At 42.0% G+C, this 26875-nt stretch overlaps 3 protein-coding genes and 4 non-coding genes across 7 annotated transcripts in view; 6 read left to right on the top strand and 1 right to left on the bottom strand.

Moving 5' to 3' along the window:
• Nucleotides 1–16088, bottom strand: part of LIPG (lipase G, endothelial type) — a 50541-nt gene extending 34453 nt beyond the window's left edge. The window contains exon 1 of the mRNA XM_031441936.2: nt 16019–16088. The gene's annotated coding sequence lies outside the window, so the exon portion shown is untranslated. The remainder of the gene's footprint in view (nt 1–16018) is intronic.
• Nucleotides 16089–16165: 77 nt separating this feature from the next.
• On the top strand, nt 16166–19429 carry RPL17 (ribosomal protein L17). Its single transcript, XM_010990156.3, has 7 exons — nt 16166–16188; nt 16996–17048; nt 17130–17170; nt 17664–17798; nt 18038–18136; nt 18472–18663; nt 19348–19429. Exons 2-7 carry the CDS (start codon nt 17009–17011, stop codon nt 19393–19395), a joined length of 555 nt encoding a protein of 184 aa, XP_010988458.1. The 5' UTR covers nt 16166–16188; nt 16996–17008; the 3' UTR covers nt 19396–19429.
• Nucleotides 16848–16913, top strand: LOC116149818 (small nucleolar RNA SNORD58). Its single transcript, XR_004133423.1, has one exon. It is a non-coding gene; the product is annotated as a small nucleolar RNA SNORD58 (small nucleolar RNA).
• Nucleotides 17236–17300, top strand: LOC116149816 (small nucleolar RNA SNORD58). Its single transcript, XR_004133421.1, has one exon. It is a non-coding gene; the product is annotated as a small nucleolar RNA SNORD58 (small nucleolar RNA).
• LOC116149819 (small nucleolar RNA SNORD58) lies at nt 17887–17952 on the top strand. Its single transcript, XR_004133424.1, has one exon. It is a non-coding gene; the product is annotated as a small nucleolar RNA SNORD58 (small nucleolar RNA).
• LOC116149817 (small nucleolar RNA SNORD58) lies at nt 18713–18776 on the top strand. The gene has a single exon (XR_004133422.1). It is a non-coding gene; the product is annotated as a small nucleolar RNA SNORD58 (small nucleolar RNA).
• A 1012-nt stretch (nt 19430–20441) lies between the features above and the next one.
• On the top strand, nt 20442–24685 carry C28H18orf32 (chromosome 28 C18orf32 homolog). Its single transcript, XM_010990159.3, has 3 exons — nt 20442–20583; nt 23171–23358; nt 23982–24685. The coding sequence occupies exons 2-3, from the start codon at nt 23194–23196 to the stop codon at nt 24045–24047; spliced, it is 231 nt and encodes a 76-aa protein (XP_010988461.1). The 5' UTR covers nt 20442–20583; nt 23171–23193; the 3' UTR covers nt 24048–24685.
• Nucleotides 24686–26875: the final 2190 nt, after the last annotated feature.

The following is a 26875-nucleotide window of genomic DNA, read 5'->3' as shown; positions in this document are numbered from 1 at the left end:
AAGAAATGGAAAGATAGTCTATGCTCCTGGATTGGAAGAATTAATATTGTTAACATGGCCACACTACCCAAAGCAATCTATAGATTTAATGTGATCCCTATCAAATTACCAAGGACATTTTTCACAGAACTAGAACAAATAATCCCAAAATTTATATGAAATCACAAAAGACCCAGAACTGCCAAAGCAACACTGACAAAAAAGAATGAAGCTGGAGGAATAATCCTCAGACTTCCGACAGTACTACAAAAACTACAGTAATCAAAACAGCCTGGTATTGGTACAAAAACAGATATATGGATCAGAATAGGGAGCCCAGAAATAAACCCACACACCTACAGTCAATTAATCATCGACAAAGGAGGCAAGAATATACAATGGAGAAAAGACAGTCTCTTTGACAAGTGGTGTTGGGAAAACTGGACAGCTGCATGTAAATTAGAACAGTCTCTCACATCATACACAAAAATGAACTCAAAATGGCTTAAAGATTGTTGGAATATTCTTGTATTTTTAAAGAGGAATCATCAGAACTGAAGCAGGAGGCATAATAGTCCAATCACAGTGTGTAAAATGTATGTGGGTGAGATCATACATCAAAATATAAAATATTAACACTCTGATTAAATACTCTGAATGCTGGGATTCTTAGTGATTTTTATTTTATTTATTTGTCTTTACTTTCAAAAATGAACAAGTTTTACTTTGGTAAAGTGGGAAGAGACAATATTGCATATATTTTAAGTTTGGTGGGGACATACTGTTCTTACTCACAGAAGTGAAATAGGCCCTTTCCCGTCTTGCACGTATCGGTCCCCATTCTGGGATCTACTCTCAGATGGGCAAATGGGTCCAGGCTGGGCCAGCTGGAGAGAGGCCAGATCAAAACTTGTAGCGTGGCTGGTTCACACTGGGCCCTTGCCATTCAGCCTGAAGAGAATGAAGCTTTCCAGTAACTATGGTAAATGTAAGCACATCCACTCTTCAGATCGGTGAGTTGGGAAAACCAATTTCCTCTCAGGAAAGGAGGCTGTACTCAGCCCTCACAGTCTAGCCAGCATCTTCCAGAAATGCAATGATTTTAAAGCTAGCCCAGCTAAAGACAGGTTAGTGGAGAAATGTTCTGGTCTGAGCACTCCTGGAAAAGACAGTAATGCCTGGCCTTTGTATAGTACCTTGAGAGAAAAAGTGTCTCAGGCATCATCTTAGTTGACTCTTAACTCTGAATACCCTCTTCCTTTACCACTCCAGCCAAAACACATTGTATCCACAATTCTGTGTGTCTATGCGTATGTCCACTTTCCTGGGAAGAAGAGCTCAAGCTTTCATCAAATTCTCCAAGGAACTCGTTGACCTCAGGTGTAGGACCACTGGGATGAAGGATGCAGCCCAGAGCTGGTTTTTCGGAGGGCTGACTTTGGGTCCTCGTGTTATAAGGGTTGGGCTGCATGATTTCTGCAATCTCTTCCAGCTCCTGCTGCACACTGTCCAGCCCTTTGTGGGCCAGAACATTTCCAGGGCTGGAGGTAGCCTGACCTTCACTGTCTATTGGGGCCTACCACGGGACTGCTTGGGAGCCATAAGGATGTCTGCCTGCCTGGTGATAGGATTTGCAGCCAACAAAACCCTCCGCCAGGCAGGAGGATTGTGCAGCCTGTCTGGCTACAATTTATTCTCCTCGGTCACTTTGACTGCAGCCAAGTGTAAGAAGAAATTTGAATCTGAATGCTGCTGCCTCTGAAATAAGCTTAGAAAATATACAGGCTCTCTTCAACAAAGAGCAAGCCTAGCTGAATCTGAAGCACCCCGTTTGGGGTGGGATAAAGGCACGCAGGCAGACACCGTCCAACTGAGTCGAGTCCCAGGAAACCAGAGGGAGATTAACTTCTTCCTGGAGGAGAGAGCTTGAGCCTGCAGGAGATGCAGCAGCTTTACATACAAAGCTTCATGAAGGCAGGGTGTGACCTGGAGAGATGGGGATATGTCAGAAAAACTTGACTGAGCTCACCTGAAAGATGCATTGGGGAAATCATGAGGGGTTTGTAAGGAAAAGGCTACTTCAAGGACAGATTTGCAAGGATGTTTGTTGTAATGTGGTGGCAATAGCAACAGATTGGAGACATCCTGCATGAGCATCACTAGGAGACCAGGTAAATGCACTAGGGAATATTATCTGGCCGTTAAAAAGAATGCAGTGGGTCAATGCAAGCTGATGTAGGAAAAATTCCAATTTTTCTTGTTAAGTGAAGAAAAAAACAAGGTGGAGATGTGAAGTGTGTACAGTATGTAACTCTATGGGAATATGCTTCTATATTCATATAATATCTCTGAAAGGATTCCCAAGAAACAGCTTAGAAAGGGGAAGTAGGCTCATTTTTCCCTAGCTACCTTTCTAGGCCTTTCAGATTGTTTTCCATCTGCCTGTATTCCTGTTTGAAAATATAAATAAATACATAAAGTTTTGAAATAAAAAAAAAAAGAAGCAACAGCCACTTCCCTCCACAATCAGCTCTTGCCATGAAACCAAATTCCCTTCCCAGGTGTATGGGTTAATTTTATGTGTCAACTGATTGGGCCAAGGTACCCAAAGAACTGGTCAAATATTATTCTAGCTGTTTCTGTGAAGATTTTTTTTTTTTTTTAGCTGAGATTAACATTTAAATCAATAAACTTTTAGGAAAGCAGATGACCCTCCACAATGTGGGTGGGCCTCATCCGATCAGGTCACTTAGAAGAAAAAAGACTGTGATCCCTGAAGGAAGAGTCAGTTCTGCCAGGAGACTGCTTTCAGACTGCAACTTTTCCCTGGATCACCAGCCTGCCAGCCTACCTTGCAGATTTTGGACTTGCCAGCCTCCACAATCACATGAGCCAATTCCTTGAAGTAAATCTCTCCTATATATATCCATGGATGCGGAACCTGTGCATATGAAAGGCAGAGTATATGTGCATATATATATATTACACAATATTATATATTACATTATACATATGTCTGTGTGTATATATATACACACACACACACACACATATAGTCTGCCTTTCATATGCACAGGTTCTGCATCCATGGATTCAACCAACCACAGATCAAAATTATTTGTTTAAAAAAAAAAACCCAGAGAGTTCCAAAAAATAAAACTGGAATTTGCCATGTGCCAGCAACTACTTACACATTTACACTGAATTTACCACTATTTACATAGATTTCCTTTCCATTAGGTATTATAAGTAATCTAGAGATGAAACGTATACAGGAGGATGTGTGTAGGTTATATGCAAAATACCATGTTGTTTTTATAAGGGACTTGAGCATCCTCCGATTTTGGTATCCATGGGGTGGGGTTCCTAGAGCCAATCCCCTGTGAATAATGAAGGACCACTGTGTGGTAGGTTCTGTTCTTCTGGAGGACCCTGACTTGAGGGGATCTCTGAGCCCAGACCCCTGGAAAGGCAGAGGTGAGGGGAGCTTTGTTGCCTGCTGGGGAAAGGGCGGGTGTGAGAATCATTCAGGCTGGAGATGGCCACTGACATCACCCTGCGGAGCACAGCTGGGAGGAAGGCAGCCTAGCTCGTCCTCTGTCAGCATGTGGGGCAAGCCCTGCTGTGATCTTCCCACGGACACTTTGGTTACTCCCTGAGTGTTAACTGATTGGTTCCTTTGTGTCCTCTTGGCCCTTCCTCAAGATCTGACTTTCTTTTCTTTTTCCTCTCCCACTCTCTAAGTCTTTTCTCTTCCATGTCTTCTTTGTGAGCAAGGTTACACCAACAAGGCAAAAATAAAGATGTTGCCAGGTTGCTGTTCCCTCCCTGCTGTGACCCTATTTGCCTCAGTTCAGTTTCTGGCCGTGGCTCCGAGACCCGCAAATTCTGCTGAACAGAAAAGACAGTCAATCAGCCAGTTACTTTGTCTCAAAGAACGAAGCGATAAGTTTGACCATTTTCCCCCAGCTTTTATTGTTTGACCATATACGACCAGGCAATTCAAATCAAGATGATTGAAAATGACATGTATAGATATTCCCTTTTTTTCTCCCTTTCCAACTCATGACACACTGCATTATTCATTAAGACTGTGTTATTCAGTCTTCATTCCACTATGAAAGGGGCATAAAATGATCTCAAACCTAAGGTTCTTGCATTGGGTGGTCCCTTGAAAATAAATCTCCTTCTGTGGATCACAGCTTCAATTAAGCAGTCAATCTACAGAGACTAAACCAGTTATGACTGGGCATCACATTAGGTATTGAAAGGACCCGAAGGAGCAGAAAAAGAGCTTACGTACAAGAGGAGTAGGTAAAGCACACACATAAACAGATCACAAATTAGCTAAGCAGTACAGGGCTAAATAAGTGACAAATGAGATCAGTCACTGTGGGCTGGAGTCGCTCTGAAGGCTCCGGCTGGGGCATCAATGGACAGAAGTCCAGAAAGAATTCTGCTCTCACTTTCTTTTTTTGAAATAAAATTACTCTTCCTTTTTTTTGTGGGTGGGGGCAGGGGGTAATTAGGCTTATTTATTTACTTATTTTATTTATTTATTTGTTTTAATGGTGGTACTGGGGATTGAATCCAGGACCTCATGCATGGTAAGCATGCACTTTACCTTCATTACTGAGCTATACCTTCACCCTTGACCCCCAACTTTCTTTATGCCATTTAATCCCTACAACTACCCAGCAGGTTAGGTGGTTCCCACTGTCCAGGTGGGTTCAATTTAAGTCAATAAGTATTTCCTGCCACACATGAGGAATGAATGTCCAAAGAGGTCAAGAGCTCTGAGTGACGTTACCCAGCACAGCCACGCCAGACTCCCCAGCACCCTCAGTGGTGCTCTGGTGACTAAATGAGAGAAACAGACAAGCCTTTCCAGGTGAGCGAGGACACAAAGGCCCAGAGACACAAGGAGGGCGTGAACAAGCCAGGCTGGCTGGTACAGTGGGAGTAAAGCCGAGCAAGTGGGGCTCCACTCCCAATCTCCATGGGACACACACACTCCCTGTTTTCCTCAAATTACACTTCTGCCTGAGAGAATATGTACAACAAACAAAGAATTAATTATGCATCCGTTGAACCAGGATTCGAAAGGATAGCTTTGACCTATAGGCTCTTGCCCCCCACAGGAACCCAGCTCCATATCCTTTCAGCAGGACTAACATGATGATAGAAAAGCTTGCACTTGGGTCTATCTGCCTTTATGTCAGAAACTCATAGGGGAAGTAATAGCAATTCTATTCAGCAAGACAAATAAATAAATGAAAAGAGTTTTATTATCTATGCAAAATTATGCATATTGTCCCAGAACTGATAAACTTTGGCACAATTTCACAAAAGAATTATCACCCAAACAAGGAATTTGCACAAGGGGCAGTAGAGAGTAGGGTGAGGTGTTTACTTCAGCTCATTGGTCCAGAACTTCCAGACAGACAAAACTCTGCCCTCGAGTGACCAGTTCAGGTACACTCAAACTGGGAGCTATTGCAACCCCAGCTGATGTGAGCAGGAAAGAACTGAGTGTGACCTGCCAAGAGATATGGCCTGTGGCTCCCACTTTCTCTTCCTGGTTGGTCAATCTTCTTATCAGCATAGTCAGGATAATAAAACCCAGAGAAAAGTTTCTTTGAAACCCGCAGAGGGCACTTACACGTGGGAACAACCCCTGCCATCATCTTGACCTTCACTCCCAGGCAGACTGTCAGCAGGAGAAGGGAGAGAAGTCCAGGGGCCTCCTCAAGGTGGCTTCAGACCTGGACAGATTCACAAGCAGGGCGAAATTTAACTTCCCCCAGGATATTTCCTCCACCTGGCTGCTGGGTTCTGCAGTGTCCACCTTTTTTCTTTTTTTTTTTAACACAAATAACTCTAAATTTATTTTAATTTCCACTGAATTATCTTTACTTTCCATGTATCATTTTTACATATGTGCCTTCTCTTTTTTAAATTGACTTGGCTAGCTAATAGTTTATTTTATTGATTTTGTTTTCTACTGGCATTTATTTTTTTCTATTGAAGTATAGTCAGTTTACAATGCTGTGTTAGTCTCTGGTATGCAGTATAGTGATTCAGTTATACACATATACATATATTCTTTGTCATATTCTTTTTTTTAATTGAAGTATAGTCAGTTTACAAGGTTGTGTCAATTTCTGGTGTTCAGCATAATGTTTCAGTCATACATATACATACATATATTCACTTGCATATTCTTTTTCATTATAAATTATTATAAGATACTGAATATAGTTCCCTGTGCTATGCAGTAGGACCTTGTTGGTTACCTATTTTATATGTAGTAGTCTGTGTCTGCTAATCTCAAACTTCTAGTTTATCTCTCCACCTCTTTTTCTCCCCAGTAACCATAAGTTTCTTTTCTATGTCTGTGAATCTGTTTCTGTTTTGTAAATAAGTTTGTGTCATTTTTTTTAGATTTCACATATAAGTGATACCATATTGTATTTCTCTTTCTGGTTTACTTCACTTAGTATGATAATCTCTAGGTCCATCCACTGCAGTGTCCACCTTTGATATCCTCTAAGAAATACAGACTCTCTACTTCTGAGATCTTAAACCCCATCCAGCAGCTCCCCGTCCCGTGATAGGACCCCATTCAGCGTCCTAGACAGGGTTCATCCTGCCATGGTTGCTGGTTGAGCCCAGGTGATAAAGGGAAGAGGCCACTTCAGGACGTTCATTCTATTCAGGTCACTGTAAATGCTAGAAGTCCTTTATTTTAGGTTTTACCTCTATTCCTGACAATTCCCGGTTATTGATTTTAGTTCTGTCCATGCCCTCATCCATGTGGTGACCCAGGTTCCAGAAGACTGTCAGCAGGACTCCCACCCCTGAGTCTGCTCTGATCCAGGCCAAACACCCCCAGTTTACCTTAGTGGGACACAATGAGCTTCAGATCTGACAGGCCATGTCTGGAGTCCCTACTTTCCACCTAAGTGCCCTTGGACAAGTTACTTACTATTCCAATCTTCCTTTTCTTCACCTGTAGAGTGAGACTAGAAATGCCCACTTCAGAGATGGTGATGCAGACTTGAAGATGGCCCTATGATACCCACCCCTGGTCTCAGGACCTTGGGTAATCTCCTCCTCTGAGTATGGGCAAGACTTGTGACAAGCTTCCAACCCACAGAATACATGAAAGGTGACAGGACATCACTGCCATGATTATGTTACATAAGATTCTAATATCCATCTTGCTACCAGACCCTATCCTTCTTGGCTTTGATGAAGTCAGCAACCATGTTGGTGAGGCCCACATGGCAAGGGCCTGAGGGCAGCCTCTGGGCAACAACTGAGTAGGAACTGATCATGGCCTCTCAGCCAGAGCGGAGATGAGGCCCTCAGTCTGACAGCCAGCAAAGACTTGAATCTTGCCAACAACTGTGCAAACTTGGAAGCAGATTCTTTCCCAGTCAAGCCTTCAAATGAGAGCCCAACTCTCTTGATTGCAATCTTGCAGAGAATCCAACCTTGCCTGGACTCCTGACACACAGAAACTCTAAGATAACACATGTGTGTTGTTTTAAGCCACCAGGTTTGTGGTGGTATTATCACACAGCATGAGAAAACTAATATCCTGAGACAATATAAGCAAAATTCTCAGGCAATGCTTGGCAAATGATGAGTCGGTGTCCAATCACTGGTAGATTTCTTTTCTCATTTTATGGCTCCTCATATGACATTTCACCAGCACCAACACCTCCGTCCATTGGTCTGCCCTCCTCAGGGCTTTTCTGGTTTGTCACTAATCTTCAAAACCTATTTGTGACCGAGAATCCTTCATGTTAAGGAATTGCCTTTCCAGATCACTATCAAAACGCACCTGTGTCACTTAGCTGGGATGGGCCCTTCAGGAAAACAGTATTATCTTCACATGCGTGAGCCACCACCCTGGAAAACAAACACAGGGCTCCGGGGGAAGGTGCACAGGTTTGTTTTTGAGGGGTGAAGGGGGTTTGGAGGAGGGAGCAGTACCAGAGAAGGCCAGATCTGGAAATGGCCCTGACTTGGAGGGCTTTAGAGAGGAATGGCAGCTAAACAGGTGGCAGGAAGCAGAGGACTAAAGAAAGGGGGGACCAAATTACCCCAGGGGACCTGTTTGAGGAAGCAGCATCAGGACCTTAACATCCCAAGCTCCAGCACCTGGAGGCTCGGCAGTGGTGACTGTGATCCTCATCTCTAGGAATCACAGCTCCCGCTCTGTGCTCGGCCCAGTGAGACCACAGCTGTATTACTACATGTATCCCAGTGTGTTTCACTTAATTAGGTCTGAGCCACAGAGCCTCAGTGGCAGGGACCACATCTTTTTCTATCTTTGTATCTTCCTCGTCTAGCACATAACTCACAGGTCATAAGTGCTCATTCAATTTCAGTGAACTGAACTAACTGGTGAAGAAATCTCAGTGACTAGTCTTTGGAGAACTTTGCTGGGAAAGGGGGGCAAAAAGGGACAGAAACAAAGAGTTGAGAGAAGATAAGGAAGAGTGGGAGGTGTCTGAAGGCAGAGCCAGAACCCCAGGAATGCTGAGAGCTGGAGCCCTTGGAAGGAGCCGGGTAGGGGGAGGTGGAGGAGCTCTGCAGCGAGGAGGCAGGCTTAGCGTCTCCTGGAGGACACATGGAGTCAGAAACAGAGCCTTCCTCCAGGAACGAGTGAGTGAGCATCTGGGGACTTGGGAAAGACCAGGAGCGCTGACTAGGTGCGACGACAAGGGCTCCCACGGTTTCCAGGACAGGAGCACCACCTGGGTACAGTCATTGGTATTTGTCAGAACCATGTCTCAATCTTTTTTATTCCAATAAAGTGTGACCACTAGAGAAATCACCCCTGAAGATAAGTGGGAATGAAAGGGCATCAGGCAGCCAGGGACCAACAGTGGAGAATCCTTTCCCCTAAAGACATAAATAAAAATCTTTCCATTTTTGCACTTGATTGTGTTTGCATTAAGAAACTCGAGAAGACTCAAGAAGCAATAAAAATGATGGCTACCCGTGGGTTGAGGAATGGGAGGATGAGAGAGATGGGGAAAGGGATACAAGTCAGACTTTTTACTGGCTGCCTTTTTATATAGTTTTGATTTTTGAACCAGATGAATGTATTCCCTGGTGTTTTTTTTTTTTTTCTCATTTAAATGATAAATTTAAAGACAAAACTTAAAATTTTTGTCTAGAGAATTTCAAATGGACAAAAAGAAAAGAAGTCCCTTCAGAAACAAAGAGCGGGGAGCAAAAGTTGCACCCTTTATCTAGTTGCCTTACAGAGTCAGGAAGGTCCCAAGGCACAAGATGTTAGGCCAATATATATATATATATACTTAATTAGAGCAGTTGGGTAAGTTAGGGATCACTTGCACAGGAGACAGAAGAATGCCCCTTCATCTGCATAATGACAGGGTTGTGCTAGAAGACTTCATCAGGCCCTTCCAGCTCTCATGCTCCCCGGCCTTTGAATGACGCTCTTATTTGGTTTGGTGTCACAGGTAGGGTACTGCTTCCACCCTACTAACCCTTTGCGGGGCTGCGGCTGCATCATTCCTGAGGCTGCATGAGTCTCCCCTCTTCCCCGTTATGCCCCATTCATATTCTCACCTTTCAAAACCTCAAAAAGTCAGCCCAGTTTGGAGGAAACACATAGTTCATTACACTCAAAGTCATATTTTCAAGTCAATGCAAACAGAACTTTTTCTAGGCACGCCCTTTGCCCACAGAAATGTTACGGGAAAAAGCTTTACCCAACGCTGAACTGGTGCCATCTAGTGGCCCTTGGTGTTACTGCTTAACAGGAACGTGTCCTTTAAGAGAAGTTTTGGTGAACAATATTAGGGTTTCTTTCCAAGCTAGCCCTTGGCAAAATTGTGACATCCAAAGCAAATTTCCCCATAGTTCCAGCATCCCCTTTCTGGAATTCTGCCCCATGACAGCCGGGTGTAATGACAAGAAAGAGTAAATGTTGGAGTTAGGACGACCTAGCTCTATGTCAAATGCATGCAGTGCTGCCTGTTAGCCGCAAGATCAGGGCAAGTTACTGAACTCTCCTGAGCCTCGGGTCCACCCTCCACGAAGTGTTGGGGGGTACAATCTTCCTTTCAAAGTCGTTGTGTAACAAAGTGTACGTAGCGCTCAACATACAGTAGATATACCCTAAATATAAGTTCCATTCTCAAATACATTATTGTTTTAAGTCAGAGTGAAAAGATAAATATTGAGCTCCAGTCTCCAAAAGTATTCAAATAAAGGGCGGATAATTTTCTGCTTGGATGCCAGCAGTAAATAATTCCATGCAGAGAGTTCATCAGAAGAGGCTTTAAGGAACTCAAGAGATATGGGCAAATATAACAGAACTAACAAGACACTGAGGCACCTAGAGAGCAGCAACCACAGAAAGATGCTTCCGTGCCTGCGACTGACTGAATTAGGAGGTACTGAAAGGAAGCCCAGAGAGATCTGAGCTTGGGAGGACAGGCAATCTGGCAGGGGCTGTAGTCTTGAAGAGATGCAGCCACTCAGAACCCAGTGCCAAGGCAGCAAGGGAGCTAGGAAGAAACAGCCCAGCCTTTCTCCTTGACCTTCCAGCTCCTACTCATGCTCACCATGGGCCACACCCAAAGGGAGGTCTGGGTGACAGTGGGTAGTCTCAGCCTTACAAGGCACAGACATCAGAAAATGGATCTGGAAGAGTGTAGCCAGTGCAGGATGTCATAGAGGAAATCCCTGCTTTGGGAAAAGAATCAGATTAAGAGATGTCCAAGAATAAATTTTAAGGAGAAGGAGGGAGAAAGTAGGAATGAGCCAGTATTACTGAATATTTACATTGTGCTGTTCACTGCATCTTTTAACTTTCTCTTATAACATTCCTAGCAACTCAGTACAATTGGTTTATCTTTTTTTTTTTTTTTCAAACAAATGAAGGAGCAAAGCTCAGCAAAACCAAGTAACTTGCATTGAGACCCAACTGGGGAAGTAGTGGAATTCCATCCCAGTTACCAGATGTCAGTATCCCGCTACACAACCCTGGCCCCCAGTGCTAGCTCTGGGAGGTTGGGGAAAGACAGACCAGGAGGCAGGAAGGAGATGGCAGCAGTGCACCACTGAGAGGCAAAGAAAAGGACTCTACCTCTGGTGTAAGGAATTACATTTTTCTTACTGTCATGTAAAGAATTCCCCTTTCCTGGTAAAGAAGGCCAATTTCTAAGGGAGACTCAAACAGCACTGTATGGGAAGCTCAGACTGAGGAGAGCCAAGGAAATCCCTGCTAAAGGATTAAGACTTCCCTCCCCTGGCTCTCCTGGAGACCCAGGAGCCAACTGTCTCAAGAGTATTATAGGAATGGACAGAGGAGGTGGATGATAAAAGCAGAAGATTGAATATTCAGTCATCAGAAAATCCCCAAAGATATTCTTTTCCAAGGACGTGGTCAGACTAATTCATATTGGCCAACTGATTGAACAAGCCAGGCAGACAAACCTTTTCCTAAGAGATTTATATCCTCAATGGAAAACAGTTGTTTGGACAAATTGTCAAACTCTTGCAGGGACCACTTGACATCTGGGTTTGTCAGGTCAGCAAGGAGAATGGCTTTAACTTTGAAAGGCTAAGGTTTTGTTGTTCCCTGCTGCTCCCTGGAGATCTATAGAGCAAATGAACCCCCGTGGTCGCCATCAAAGAGAATCCAAAAGAAGAAGGTCCCAGGGGAGCCCAAAGGCATTTGCTGTTCTATTCCTACCTTCTTTGCCCTTGCCAAACTTGTATTACCTCCTCTGCTACAGCTTTTCTGATATTTTCCAGAATTTTCCAGAATTTAATCTGAGGTTTCTGGCTTCACCGATCCACCAGTGCCTCGGAGCCAGAATAATCCTCCTCACGTTGCTTTTATTACCTTCATCTTGATGAATGCAGGCAGCCATGGGCTGAGGAAGTGGGACTGTGGACCAGATAAAAGCTGGAGGGAAGCCCCATAGCCAATCAAGAGACGGAGGGCCCCAAGGCAGGGTGGGGAAGTCAGGATAGCCATGGTGAGCCAAGGGAGGAAACGTGGAGGTCACCGGCAAACAGGGAGGCAGGAATGTGCAGAACTGGCAGACAGGATGCTGGGAAAGAATGCAGGCACTGACAGTAGACCTAGGTTCAAACCCTGGCTCTGTCCCTTCTGAACCTTGGTTCTCTTTTCTGTAAAATGAAACAATAATACCTACTGTGGGGGACACTGGGATGTGCTTCCCAGATCCCTCTTCAGGAACGAAGGACTTACTCTCCCTCCGTTAAGAATGTTGTCATTCCCCAGCTGTCAGTCCTCTTTAAGGACTGGCTGAAGAACCCCGCTTCACCCAAGGTCACACCCGCTTCCCGAGCAGCCCACCTCCAGTGACTGATCAATGGGCTTATAAAGGCCCAGCCCCCTTACCCCCTCAACTTGGAACAACTCTAAGGAGCATCCAGCCCCAGGGTTCCCCTGGGTGGGGGCAGGGTACAGACTGAAGCCTTCAATGGGGACTGCATCCCAGCCTGACTAGGCCTTCTCATCAGTCCTGCTACCTGACCCACCTTTCCACAGCACTTGTTCACCTGTGTCTCAGACTTTGCTTCCGGGGAAGCCCAACCTGACTACCCCCTCCTCCTGTCATGAGACTCTATGAACTAGCAAATGTGGAGCATCCAGCCACAATGCCTGTGTAATAAGCGCCAGACCCTTCCCCTTCTCCGAGTTGAGCTCAGCTGACCCAGCATGTGGTCAGCGCAACCCTTAAAGGTTATTGTCAGATTTATTCAATCAGTATTGGCATGTAGTCCCTTCCATGCCACCAAACGTTCATTACACCATAGAAAGCAGTCACCAAAATTACTTAAGATCTGCACAACTCTTCTGGGTGTGAATCCTGTGTTGTTTTATGGCATCGCTTGCATTCTTTATAAAATCTTTGCTTCTTTATATAATTTGTCTGTATATGGCTAGTAGATTACCCCTTAGAATTTACTGTACATGGACCCTGAATGGCCCACCCTGTACAATTAATGGCTTCTTAGTTGAATGGATTAGTGATTCAGCGGCAAAGAAAGAAAGAAATTTCATGAAATCTGTTGTTTGAGCCAGTCTGTGGTACTTTGTCATGGCAGCCCTAGCAAACTAATGAACATACTGTTACTTAAAAATATTGAAAATTCATATAAATAAAGAATAATACTGAATAATATATATGCATAACAGAGAGAGAGAGACACACACACAGCATATGTGTACAACTCCATGAATTTCCACAAGCTGGACAAACTTGCAGGCTAAGGAACTGTGAAACCAGCATCCTGATGAAGAAACAGAACATTATCAGCATCCGGAAGCCACCTCGTACCTCCTTCCAGTCATCCTGCTCCCCTCCGAGGGCAACCACCATCCTGACTTCTTATAGAAAAGATTAGTTTTTGTCTTTAGCATAAATGAAATCATATAAATATGGTCACAGTCTTTAATGTGTGACTGCTTTTACCCAAATCTATGTTTGTGAACCCATAAGTGATTTTAGTGATTACGGTGTTGTTCACCGTTATGACTCAGAAGAGTATTTTCTGTATCCTAAAACAAGGTCTTCCACTAAGAGAGGGTGCCAACACTACTGCTGGAAAAGTATCCAAAAATATCGATAACTTTGCAACCGAATTTAGATGTGATGAAATGTTAGAAAAAGCTTTTTGAAAGAAAGAAATTCATGATCTGCCATGCTGTTAATTTAAGAAATCCTTCTCTGAAACACAGTTAATAATTTTTAGTTTAACAAATACTTAATAGCACTTTCTGGGTACCAGGCACCATTCTAAGTGCTCTGTAAGTATTAACTCACTTAATCCTCATAATACCCCTACTGTTGTCATTGTCTCCACTTTACAGATGAGAGAAGATAAGATAAGGAAACTGAGACACAGGTCACTTAAGTAATTTCTCCAGGTCAGAGTAAGTGAAAGGCAGTCCTAGAAGAGAAGAGAGGAGATGAGATTTGAAACTAGGAAGTCTGACTCCACTGTCTATGCTCTCAAGCATTACGCTATGAAATCTTAAGAGAGAATGCTGAAAAAAAATGTGTAGACTGTTATGACAGTTACATATTTAGGTGTATTGGGAATACATTCCCTCTTATTTCATATTCATTGCTTTGGGAAATTAGTCTTGCATTATGAGATGCCTTAAGAAATTAATCTGTTGCAAAAAATTCTACCACCTTCTACTGCCAGATTCTCTTCATAGAGGCTCTACTTCCATTCCCGCCATTCATAGTAAATCCCTATCCAGATTTTACTACTATTCAATTGGGAGACCCGACAACCCCTCCAAGTGTCTGACTCTGGAACCCACATAAGCAGGTGGGTGTTTGCTGAGATCTCCAAAATCCCTCTTCTGGTTTACGAGAATGTGAACAGTAAGGACACCTGCCTCACAGGGTCTGCGAGAAAACCCTCAAAGTTTTCTCACTGAGAAAACTTACATGAAATGCTTAAAACTGTGCCTGTTTGTTTGTTTGTTTTAATTCTAAAATTGGGGGAGCTTTATTGCATATAAAGTATACCTCAATAAAGCTGATTTCTAAAAATCTAAATCAGTATTTTTGGCAGTTATTAGGGAACCAGCTCATTTTTCTGAATGTCAATAAGTTTGAGCCTGCTGTTCCTATGTGAAATATATTTCAAATATTTGAAAGAGGGAAAGTACTTTTTTATACAAATCCAATTTAAAAATGCTAATGAAATGATAAAATTAGGTGGGGGGAAATCACTGCTTTTCAACATCTAATGAAATCATGCATCTAGGCAATGAATTTCAACAGCTGCTAAAGCCATTAGGTAAAAAGCCCTTCAGTGGTTTTCCATGACAATTAAAACAAATTCCAAATGCCAAGTCAGGGCCTAGATACCCTAACCAGCCCTAGTGATGTGGCCCCTGACTACCTCCAGGTTCTCTGAGAGGATTAGGGTATCCTGCTGTTCCTCAAATGGCCTTATTCTGCTCCAAACAGTGATATTCTTATGGTGTGGAGGTATAGCTCAGTGGTAGAGCACTTGCTTAGCATGCCCAAGGTCTTGGGTTCAATCTCCAATACCTCCATTAAAAAAAAATACGGTGTCCTCTGAGGTTGGCAGGGAAGTGCTCACCTTACTTTAGCAATTTCACACTGTATTCTAATTGGCTGTTCATCTCCTTGTTCCCTTTCTATCCCTACTCTCATTCTAAGACTGTGGATTCCTTGACATGTGAGACTTTCCCAGTACTTGTTATACTATAGCATCTAGCATCATGGTGGGCGTATAAGTGTTCAATGAATATTCACTGAATGGATGAATGAACAAATAAATTGATTGCTAAGGATTACTCCTATTTGTAGTTAACTATTGTTTTAGCAATTAAGATTTCTGCACAATAAATATAATAAAATTAAAATAAAGACTCTGTTAAAACAGCAGATTGAAGTAAATATATAAATATATATGTATAAATATAATACAATTTAGAGAGTTCATTTAAAATTTTCACTAATTCCCTAAGGCTATAAAAGGAAGACCTAAAGCTAAGTGCTAATACAATCAGTGGCTGTAAGGGAATAACCAGATGGATGACCTGAATGAGGAAGAAAATGCCCTTTGGTATTTCTGTTCTCAAGGAACAGACATCCTTTCCCAGATGAAGATCTACCAGTTGCAGTGAGGAACCAGACCCCATTCTTGAACCAGACACTTCAGTTAGTACAGCCTTCATACTGTTGCTGTACAATTGATTGAGTGATATTCCCATCCTGAGAATTTTCTGATTACCATAATTACATTTCATCCTTCGAATCTTTTTATTGTCCATTTACTAACCACTTTCACATAATCACATAATGAAACCTAACGAAAGTTGACGAATGAATGCCTCATCTATACCTAACGATACGTGGTCCTGTCCTAGAACTACAAGCCAGTTTTCAATTGATTGATATTTAAAATTCGTAACTTTTTCTGTATACAAAAAAAGAGGAGAATTTTGAGACAGTACCTAAGGAGGCAATTCGTTTTCAGATCTTCTCAAACTCCATACTCCCTTTTCCCTCCGCCCTCCTCCTCTCTTCAAATCTCGTTCCTTCGGCAGGGAATCTCGCGAGATATCGAGATCTCATGAATTCTCCCATGAACCACCACTCTTCCTTTTCCGGTAGGCGGCCTGAGGTGAGTAGGTCTTCGGCTTCTTTCTCCGACGTTTGAATCCGCCGGTAATCGCTGCCATCCTAGACTTGGGGGCGCCGATTTCGAGACCCTCGGGAGGAGGATGCTGGCGGCTACTGATTACTCGCTGGTGGCGGTGGCCCTCTGTGCCGGGCGACGTGTCGGATTCCCCAGCCCGGAGCCCCGGCGCCGTCAGGCCTCAGCGGCCGGCAGAGGGGCCCGATGGGCAGGAATGCGGGTGGCGGGGTTTTGCTGGCAGTCTGTGGTCGGTGCCGACTCCGGAGGTCATGTGTTTCGTGGTGAGTGGAGAGCGCGTTTGTAGCCGCATCCAGAGAAAGTTTGCGGGGTATATGGTCAGGTCGGGTCGAGGCTTTACTCTTAAGTTTTTTCAACTTCAACGGCGTTTAACGCAAGTAATAACCTTAAAGTGTGGAAAGAGCGGATTATTTGTGAAGCTGTGAGCAAAGGAGGTTTCTATAAAGGGGGAGCACGTAGGGGACTGTAGTTGGCTTGAGTTGCCAGTGCGTCCAGATGTGAATTGAAACAGACTGTTTTCTTCCAGAAGGTAAGAGGGCTGACGAGGTCCATTTCACTAGTCTGATGTCAGCACTGCTGTAGTCACTGGTAGTTACAAAAGGGAAGAAAACGACAGAGGAGGATGGCTGCGATGATGTTGTTTCTTAGGACACCTTTGGATTAATCATGAAAACAATTACTCTCTGAGCAGCCGCGGGGGTAGTACTTAATACTTGTATAAACTGTATGCCGTTGTAAACATACATTAACATAATGGTTCTTGCTCCCTTTCAGGTGACCTCTAAAAATGGTTCGCTATTCACTTGACCCAGAAAACCCCACAAAATGTAAGTGAACAAGAAACATTCCTTATTTTGGAGCAAGACAATAAGATACTCAACGTTAACCAAAACTTGTTTATTTTCTAGCATGCAAATCAAGAGGTTCAAATCTTCGTGTTCACTTTAAGGTATGTGAATCATAGTTATGCTCTAAAAGAGTTCCGCGAGTTCTTAATCATCCTAAAAAAGGTAGCTGCGATGATGTGTTTCTTAGGACACCTTTGGATTTACCGTGAAAATAAATCAGTTCTGAGCAGCCACCTTTTGGTGGGTAATCATCAGTATGTAAAGAGCACTTTGATTTAGGATTTGTGGAATTGGGTGAAACTACCTGAGAACCTAGTATACAGACCAAGATCTGGGACATGTAATTGTTTGCAAGATGATGGAGAGCATGTTACAGTGAATAAATGGTTTTTGGAATCATTTTTCTCCACCTTCAAACCAAGCGTCCTTGGCTCTTAATCACAGATTTTTTTCCTCATTGTATTACCTCACTTCCAAAGAAGAAAGGTTTTAGCTGTTGATAAATGTTCATATTTTGAAAATCTGATAGTTTACTCTTTAAATTGAGGTTTTTAAAAATACAATTAACTCACAGCTTATGTTATTTATACTTAGAACACTCGTGAAACTGCCCAGGCCATTAAGGGTATGCATATCCGAAAAGCCACCAAGTATCTGAAGGATGTCACTTTACAGAAGCAATGTGTGCCGTTCCGTCGTTACAATGGTGGAGTTGGTAGGTGTGCCCAGGTGAGAATTCATAGTTGTCGTTTCAGAAGACAAACTGAGGGAAAGTGGATGGAATAAGAATGGCTACGATCTACCTTTAATCGGGATCTTGCTCCTATGATGGCAGTTTTGGACACCTTTGGATTAACCATGAGAAAAACATGTTCTGAGCAACCTTAATGTTAAAATAAGTCATCTTGATTATAACATTGATTTAAATCAGGAAATAACTAATGGCCTCTCTTTTTTTTTTTCCTTAGGCAAAACAGTGGGGCTGGACACAGGGTCGATGGCCTAAAAAGAGTGCTGAGTTTTTACTGCACATGCTCAAAAATGCAGAAAGTAATGCAGAACTTAAGGTACCCAAACCATAAACATCTTTATGCATGCAATTTCATTATTCAGTTAAAGCTGCTGATGCCCGGATTTATTTAACGCTACCCATCCTGTAAGTCCATTCCTCAGCGGCCTTTATGGAGTGCCCTTATAAACAAGGTACATTTCGCACTGAGTTTTGGCAGTTACGTAGATTTAAAGGACACTATCCTACGTGTTTAAAAAAATTGCTTGAACAAATAGACAGTTTAAAAGGTTGCCTTTCAAAATGATTGCATTAAGGCAGGGACTTTAACGGCAGTTTGTGGATTTAAAATAAAGGTATTACCAGGTTTTGTTTACCCTCCCCTCTTCCCAGGGCTTAGATGTAGATTCACTGGTCATTGAGCACATCCAGGTGAACAAAGCTCCCAAGATGCGGCGCAGGACTTACAGAGCTCATGGTCGGATCAACCCTTACATGAGCTCTCCCTGCCACATTGAGATGATCCTTACTGAAAAAGAGCAGATTGTTCCTAAACCAGAAGAGGAGGTTGCACAGAAGAAAAAGGTAAGTTACTTAGTTTTTGCTGTTTCCTTTGGTGTATTAGAATTAGTGGTTGCTGTGATGACTGACTTAGGACACCTTTGGAATAACCGTGAAAGGAAACTGTTCTGAGCAACCAACTACCTCTTGTAGTCGTTTTATTTTGGCTTTCATGGGTCTCCTTTGTTTTGTGACTAATAATGAATAGTAACTTTGTATTATCCAGTATATTAGAACTACATGATTATCTGATGTTCCTACCTCACTTACTCTTTACCTGCATTTGAAGTGTCCATAGTCACTTCAAATGCCACATATCCAAAGGGTCCCTTCCCTGCCTCCCCCCAATCTAATAAGCTTGTTTTCAGTTAATGATTACATTTAGTTCTTTAAGTCTGGAACCTAAGGGTGATTCTTCACACCTAATGGATTTGACTTCTGTTGATTTTTGTCATTAAGTATTATCCTCCATCCTTGCTGTCGCTTAGTCTTAACCAACTCAGCTCCTTGCTTGCAGTCTTGACTCTCCTGCTTACTATAATTTCCTCCCAGCTGCCCATCTCATCTCCCCTTGTCTCTACGCCAAAGGACTCTACCTTTATGTTGAAATTTCCAATTGCTCTTTCATTGAGATACGACCTCCTTTAAGATGTAGTATGGGTTTCTCCTGGAATCTTAAGTCCTTTTATTTTTTTTTCTTTTCCACAGATATCCCAGAAGAAATTGAAGAAACAAAAACTTATGGCCCGGGAATAAATTCAGCAAAAAATAAATGCAAATAAAAGTAAAAGCAGAGTCTTGGTTGTCTTAATTAGTAAATATATTTTAAATGTCATTACAAGATTGATCAAATGAGTTTTCTTATTAGAATTAGATTATTCTGTTGCTCTAAGCCACTAGTTTTGGTTCATAAGCATGCTGTTTTGCATCTCGGTGAATTTGTGCATAAAATGGAATATTAGAACATGGGGAAATTTCTGAAACTTTTCCACCGACTTTATTGAGATTAAACGCACTGTTAAGTGGCATTTAGTATGTTTGGTTCCACATCCATCAGCGCAATGAATTTGAAAGTTATTTTCAATATCCCAAGGAGGAACCTTGGTAGTGGTTGGCTGTCACTACCCCCTACCCACAATCCAGCCATAGGCAACCAATTTTCTGACTATACATTTGCCTATTGTGAGCATTTCATAAAAATGAAGTCTTAGTATGTGGCCCTTAGTAACTGGCTTTGACTTAGAATAATTTTTTTAGGGTTTATGTTGCAGCATGTACCTGTATTTCACTGTGGAAGTGTGGAATACCTGTTCTGTTTAGCTATTACAAAGTTTGTGTGGCATGTGTTTTCATTTGAGTGTGTACCAAGAGTGGCCCTGCTGGATTAGTAATTTAAACATCTGACGGATTTCCAGGCGTTTCTAAAGCAGCGATATTTACAGTCTGACCAGTAGTGTATGAGGGTTCCAACTCCGCCTTCTCGACTGTTGATTATGCTAGCGGGTGCGAAGTGTTGCTTCTTGTAAGAGAATACCGCTTAAAGTTGACTTCACTGTTAGTATTACTGTAGTAGAATGGTTAGCTTAGCCACAACTGCACTGGAGAACAGCAGGTAGAGTAGGCCTCCCCGAAGGTGGTGAGCCACTGGCACAGGCGTTATCCTCTCCTGGGTCAGCATCCCGGGTCCTGTCCCAGCAACCGGGCGCCGGGGTAGGCCGGTGCTTCCGCCTGGCCCGCAGGTTTTAAGCCAGTGGCTTCCGCGCCGGGCCGGAAGCCGCCCCCAGTCCCAGCCCGGGCGTCACGGTTACGTCCTGCGCGTCCTTGGGCTGACGCAGGCGCACCTTTGTCGGCCCTTGTGCCTATTGGAAGCTGCGGCGCTTCCCTCCCCGTCCCTCATTCCAGAAGCGCGGACGTTTCCGCTGGTGGTGGTGGTGGTGGTCCTGGGTGAGCGGGGCCCCGGGGGCCGAGGCTGCGGCTGGGGCTTCGGGGCGGGCGGTGGCTCGGCGCTGTGGAGACGCGCTGAGCAGCCCGCGGGGTGCGCGGTTCTCCAGCGCTCTGCGCCTCGCGGCCCGCCGGCCGTCACAGTCCACCGCTGCCCGCACCCGCGGAGCCCCTGCCCCTGCTCTCCTCGCCCTTTTCCTCCCCTCCGTCCGCGTCCACCCCTCTTCTGCCTCCGATCTGTCTCTCTTTTCCTCAGGATCCGCTCTCTGGCCCGAATTGTCGGTATCACTTCTCTGTTATTGTCACCACCATTCGCCCTTGTTCTCTCCTATTTTTCAGTCCTTGTCTTTGACTCAGCCTGTCCCGCTCTCTTCTGTCTCCAGTAAATAATACGCAGGACTGGGTTGCTTAAAGGAGGTGGCATGTCCCCCCGCTACCCATGCCCAAGTTTTGATGGAGCCTCCGCCTTTTCCTATTCCATTGTAGTGGACTAAGGCCGATGAAAGAAATTTCTCTCCTCCAGCAGTTTCAATCCATTTTTCTTGCTCTATTGTAATATCCGAGAATGGCCTTGAAGAGAATTTTAAAAATCGTGATTTTTTTTTTATCAATATGTCATAGCCACTTTCTAGACCTTTCTAAGCCATAATTTGACAAAAGTAATTAGTGATACTTTTTTCTTGAGAATTCACTTAAAACACAATTTCAAGTAGCTAAAAACTTAAATCTTTACAATGGAAGGATTGACAGCCTTAATAGTGTAGTGCTCGGTGGTATTGCCTGTTGTATTGAAGGATTTGGTTGGTTTTGAAAGTTTGGTAGAAAGTGGAATAATGATGATCATGGTTTTGGAAGGGAAAAGGCAAGAGCATTGAGCTAGGAAACCAGTTTTATGAATTCTGGTCTTAGCCAGCTCTAGTTACTGATTGCCTTTGTGTGGGCTTTGAACAGTTTATTTTGGATCCTTGATGATTAGAAATTAATCCTTGGGCTTTTTTGGGTTTTTTCCTTTTAGTAACAACATTTAATATTAACGTATGCACTGTTCTGAGCTTTGTATTCCTATTAATTTATCTAGTCCACACTACATCCCTCTGAGATAGGTACTATTTATTATTGTCTTCACATTAGACATGAGAGAACTACAGCAAAGACTGGTTAAATAATTTGCCCAAGAACACTATGTTGAAAGTAGTGAAAGCGGGTCTCAAGTTCAGGCAGCTGCTTGAGTATTAGGCTGTGGTGCTCATAAGACCTGAACCAGGCCACCTCTTAAGTCTCTTCTGATCAGATTCTACATGTCCAATAGCCAAGAATAATAATTCTTTGAAAAAGACCCTCCCCCTTCTCCTGCCAGTTTGGCTTACTGTGATCAGAAAATACGTTCTTTAAAATTTTGGAACAAAATACTTTGATAAATTCTTACACTGTTTTTTAAAATTTGACTAGAGGACTGTTTTTAAAGAATCCAGTTATGAATTCTTTATAAAATAGCTGGTCATTCCTTGATGTACGTTTATATTTGTTTACAGGTCTTGTAATTCATTTCAAAGCCACATTCAGATTGGAATATTTATACCACTCTTCACTTGTAAATAATTTTGAACTGCTTTAGTGTAACAGTGTTTATTCATTTGTCAGCAAATACTACTTAATTTACAGTGTTTTGAAAATAAGAAAATTTAACATCCTTAATTTTTAGACTTATGCACTGTTCTGAAGCTTCTGAGTTTTTAAGGCCTCTGCTAAGGGATTAAAAATTCTTGTCAATTTAAAAGGTCCGTGGTTTGATAGTATATTATGGAAATAATATTTGTTCTTTTTCAAGAAATTGCTGATTTTGAGAAATTCCAAGATAGTTTCTAATCATCAAGGAAATTTAGGTGTTAATGTTTGGAAATGGACAATTTACTTATACAAATAACAATACTAAATTAAAAGTTTTTATTACTCAGTATACCTTAATTGCTATTAAAAAAGAACAAATATATCAAGGGAGAGTTGTTGCCTGGGAGAGGCCAGCCAGTTTGCAGCCTAGAGGTCTTCCAAAGTGATACCTCATTGAGTTCCATTTAACAAAATTTTCCCTTGGCATTGTAAGTTGTCTAACAAATATTGTCAGTCCCTGAAGGTGGTTGGGCTTTGCAAGTTAAGTCACACTAAACTGGAGTATGTGAAAATTACCAAGTTCCTTAATGTTTTTGTGCCCTCTTTTATTTATCTGTAAATGGAAATGCCAGGGTACTCAACCTCACTGGGTGTTTTAAATGAGTTGATATGTGTTAAGAGCTTGACTGCCTAGCACCCAGCAAATGTTGGTGCTATTCCTTGATGTTATCATATTTATGATTGGGGAGCAGTGATTGGAGAGGTTTGGAGGCAGGCACCTCACTATTATTTTCCTGTAGACCACTTATTATTCCTTTACCTTGCAGATAGCAGCATTTTGATTTAATAGACTTGATTTAAGCTAATACTTGTATGATTTAAGTTTTTCCTTCAGTGTAGAAAGTCATTTCAAATATCTGAATCTAGGTGAATTCCTTCAGTCGTTTGATCTAATTTGTTTTTTCTTCACGTTTATTGGCAGTCCAAGAGCTCAAGCCTGGGACAATGGTGTGCATTCCCTGCATTGTCATTCCAGTTTTGCTCTGGGTCTACAAAAAATTTCTGGAGCCATATATATACCCGCTGATTTCCCCTTTCGTTAGTCGTATATGGCCTAGGAAAGCTGTGCGAGAATCCAACGATAAAAGCAAAGGCAAAGTAGACTATAAGGTAAGAACGTTAAAATGCCTTGAATGAGCTGGGGGGTTGCCGGGGCAGGGGTACAGGATAAAATACTTGGCTTTTGGAAATGCAAGTTCTTCAAACAAAACCTTCATTAATGTGTCTACATTTCCTTCTTTTTTAAAAGAGAGATTTGGGGTTTTTTATTTAAATAATTAACATTTGTTTAAACTAAGGTTTTAAACTAGATCTCTGATTTATGAGTTTGCTCTTTGCTTTATAGCCAAGATAATAACCAGTATTTCCTGGCTGGTAAGAGTAATGCTAAATAGTTAATAGAAGACAAGAGATGATACTAAAATAAGCCAGTTTCACTGATTGATAACTTTGATAAGATACTTAATTGGTAGGATCATAGAGTTTTTTTTTTTAAACAATAAGAAGTTATTTTTTTAATGAATAGGCAATTTAGTTGTCTTTAGCAATGGTGCTTGTTAAATTCAACTTTGGTTTTGTTCAGCTGCACAAATTTAGCCATTCTGCACGTTTCTGGAAGTTCTATCATTCTGGACTTTGTTGTCTGTTTTTCAAGAGAATATCTCTTATAGTGTCTGTCTTTTAGATATTATTATATTATTACAACTAATATCTAAAATGATTTTTCATTTCAGGGTGCAGACATAAATGGATTACCAACAAGAGGACCAACAGAAATCTCTGAGAAAAAGAAAGACTAAAGTGATTGTCCTAAAGGATCTCATTGTTTTAAAAATGGACCTGATGATATGAAGCACCTTCCTTGTAATTGTCTCCGATCTTTTTCTCAGACCAGAATTCAGGGTAGATAATCTAGATATTTACCTGACACTAATCTGGTATTTGTATTTGAAATGTAGTTAGTTATATTTAATTATCTCATTCCTGAGTTCCTTTTTCATTAAAGTAGCTTTCATTTCTTTTATTGCAGTTATTAAAATATGAATAAATAGAAGGTTTGTGCCCGTAGACATTGTTACTTAATCAATGCCTAAAAATCCTTGGGCCTCTACCTTTTATTCAAGTTCTTCAAATTTGAGGAGTACAATTCTACTGTGAAACAGTACAGTGAGACTGTGCTGTGAAATGAAAGGTAGTTTTTGGAGATAATGAAACATAAAGATGTAATTACTGTCCAAGTCAGTGGAGCAGCTGATCTGAGAGAGTAGTAATTACTGTTTATTGCTCTGAGGAAGACAGAAAAGACAGGGAACTAGGGGAAACTTCTCTGAAAAATGGAACATCTTTTACATAAATGTTAAGTGTATATTATAGAATTCTAATCCTTGTCACATTCCTCTCCTCCTATGAATGTATTAAACATTCAGTTTAGCTTGTGGTTCTTTTTCCTTTTAATATTTAAATGTTTAAAAGGAAGGGTTTTCTTGTTTTTTGTTTTTACCACATCAGAAAGCAGTATTATAATGGTGTGATGGCACTCAGGTAGTTATGGGACAACAATATTTTCTTCTTTTTTTTTTAAAGAGTAGATTATATCAATTATTTTGTATCAATTATTTTGTTGCATAACAAGATGCTCTAAAATTAGTGGTTCTCAACCAGAGTGACGTGACTGAGCAGTTCTCGCCTGGTCTGGGTCTCTCTACTTGGTCTTTCATCCCTAGACTTCACTTAAATACATAAATATTCAAAGATGATGAGACATATCTTTATATAATATTTATTCTCTCTGAAGCAAAGAGAGATTAGAAGGGACTCCTTCCCTTGGGTCCCCAGTGAAGTCCTAGGTCCTAACTGAGGCTCTGTTAAGCTATGTATGTGTCTGGTCAAGTCATTGATCCACCTAGGACTTCATTTGATTCAAATGAATGTGTTTCAGCTTCTCTGCCCTAGCCCACCTGAGGGATAAATTCCCTTTAGCGACTAAATCCAGTTGATCTAGTTCTTTTTTTTAAGATACAAAAACTATTATGAAAATAGCAGACGTTCATAGTAAAACAATATAAGAGCAAGTGAAGTGAAAAGTTAATGTTCTTTTTCTACTCTCATTCCCTTATTCTAGCTCCACAGGTATAACCAGTGTTAGCTTTCTTTTTTCCCCCAGTGTTAGCTTTTCATACAGCCTTCTAGCAACTTTTTTAAAATTAGGTTTTATTAAATACATCATTTTAAAAAATCAAATAATATTGCAAGGTTTATAATGTCCCTAATCCCTTAGTTTCCAAAGGCTTTCCTCTGGGGAAGGCACAGCTCAAGTGGTAGAGCATATGTTCATCATGCATAAGGTCCTGGGTTCAATCCCCAGTGCCTCCTCCAAGAATAAATAAATAAACCTAATTACCTCCCCCCACCAAAAAAAAAAAAAAAACCAAAGGCTTTACTCACTCAGCTATTGTTTTTGTCTTATGATTTAGCTCCATATTTCTAAATGATACATAGATACTGTAGTTTTTAGAGATACCAACTTTAAATATTATTGACTTCCTGCCATGATTGAGATACAGCTGTCTTACAGTATTTCCCTCTCCTTCTCCCATACGTCTTCCAAATGTTTTTGTAAATTTTGGTTAAGTCCTTGATCAGTGTGTATATATATCATCATGAGTGTTCCAGAAGTCTTTCATTTGCCCCTCCAGATCTCTGCTCCCTTCACCCTGCTCTCCTGCTCAAGAAAGATGTATGGACTACTACAGCTGGGACCTCTGGCTTCTGTTGGGTTTGGCCAGTGAGATCTGCGGCAGGAGATGGGAAGGAGGGAAGGAGCCAGGTCAAGGTATTTATTCCCTTGGCTCCTTCCCTTCAAGGCCTCTTCAGGCCAGGTGTGTTCCTGAGCCAAAAGTCACTACCTCCAGGTGGCCAAGTCCACATGACTCCTTTCAGTTTCCACTAACCTCTCCCTCTCCTTGCCTTCTTGGGGCTCAGGGTGATGGCATCTATGACTACTGGCTCGGCGCCATGTCTTTATCTCGAGGGTGCCATCTGCGTCTTGCTGGGACACTGGTAGGATGCGCATGTGAACACTGGTCACTGCATAGATTGTGAGTATAGTGCTTTTGAGTTTCCCTTCACATAAAGCATTGCTTCCTGCAGTTACTGCCCTTTCTCCCGGTACACTCCCTCCGTTGGCTAGTTGTTGCCCAGGCCCGGTGCACAGTGACAGTCTTGGGGACTTTCCTCTCCCTCTCCCCTGTAGGACCTCCTGTTTCCTGGATCTCACGTCTTCCTCTTTCTTGGTTTACTTCCTCAGTTTCTCTGTAGCACACCAGTTTTTCTAATTCAATACTCTTAAGTGGTTAAAATGGATGTTTTTACTAAGTGATCCCCCAGATCATTCCAGTTCACTTAAACCTACTTTCTGAGAATTACTGGTCTTCTGAGGCCTTTTCTACTTCTAGCAGTCTCCCACTGGAGCACTGGTTCCCAGTCTTGTATTTTACGTGCTGGGAAAAAAAAATTTTTTTTTTTAGTTGAGGGGACTGATACACAGTTGTCGACTTTTTATTTTGCCAAACAAGAATATATTTAAAAGCTGTGATTTATTATCACCATTATTTCATTTAAAAAAAGC

This window comes from Camelus dromedarius, chromosome 28 (genome assembly GCF_036321535.1).
Source record: "Camelus dromedarius isolate mCamDro1 chromosome 28, mCamDro1.pat, whole genome shotgun sequence".
Taxonomy (NCBI): domain Eukaryota; kingdom Metazoa; phylum Chordata; class Mammalia; order Artiodactyla; family Camelidae; genus Camelus; species Camelus dromedarius.
This window is presented reverse-complemented; position numbering and strand designations above follow the sequence as displayed.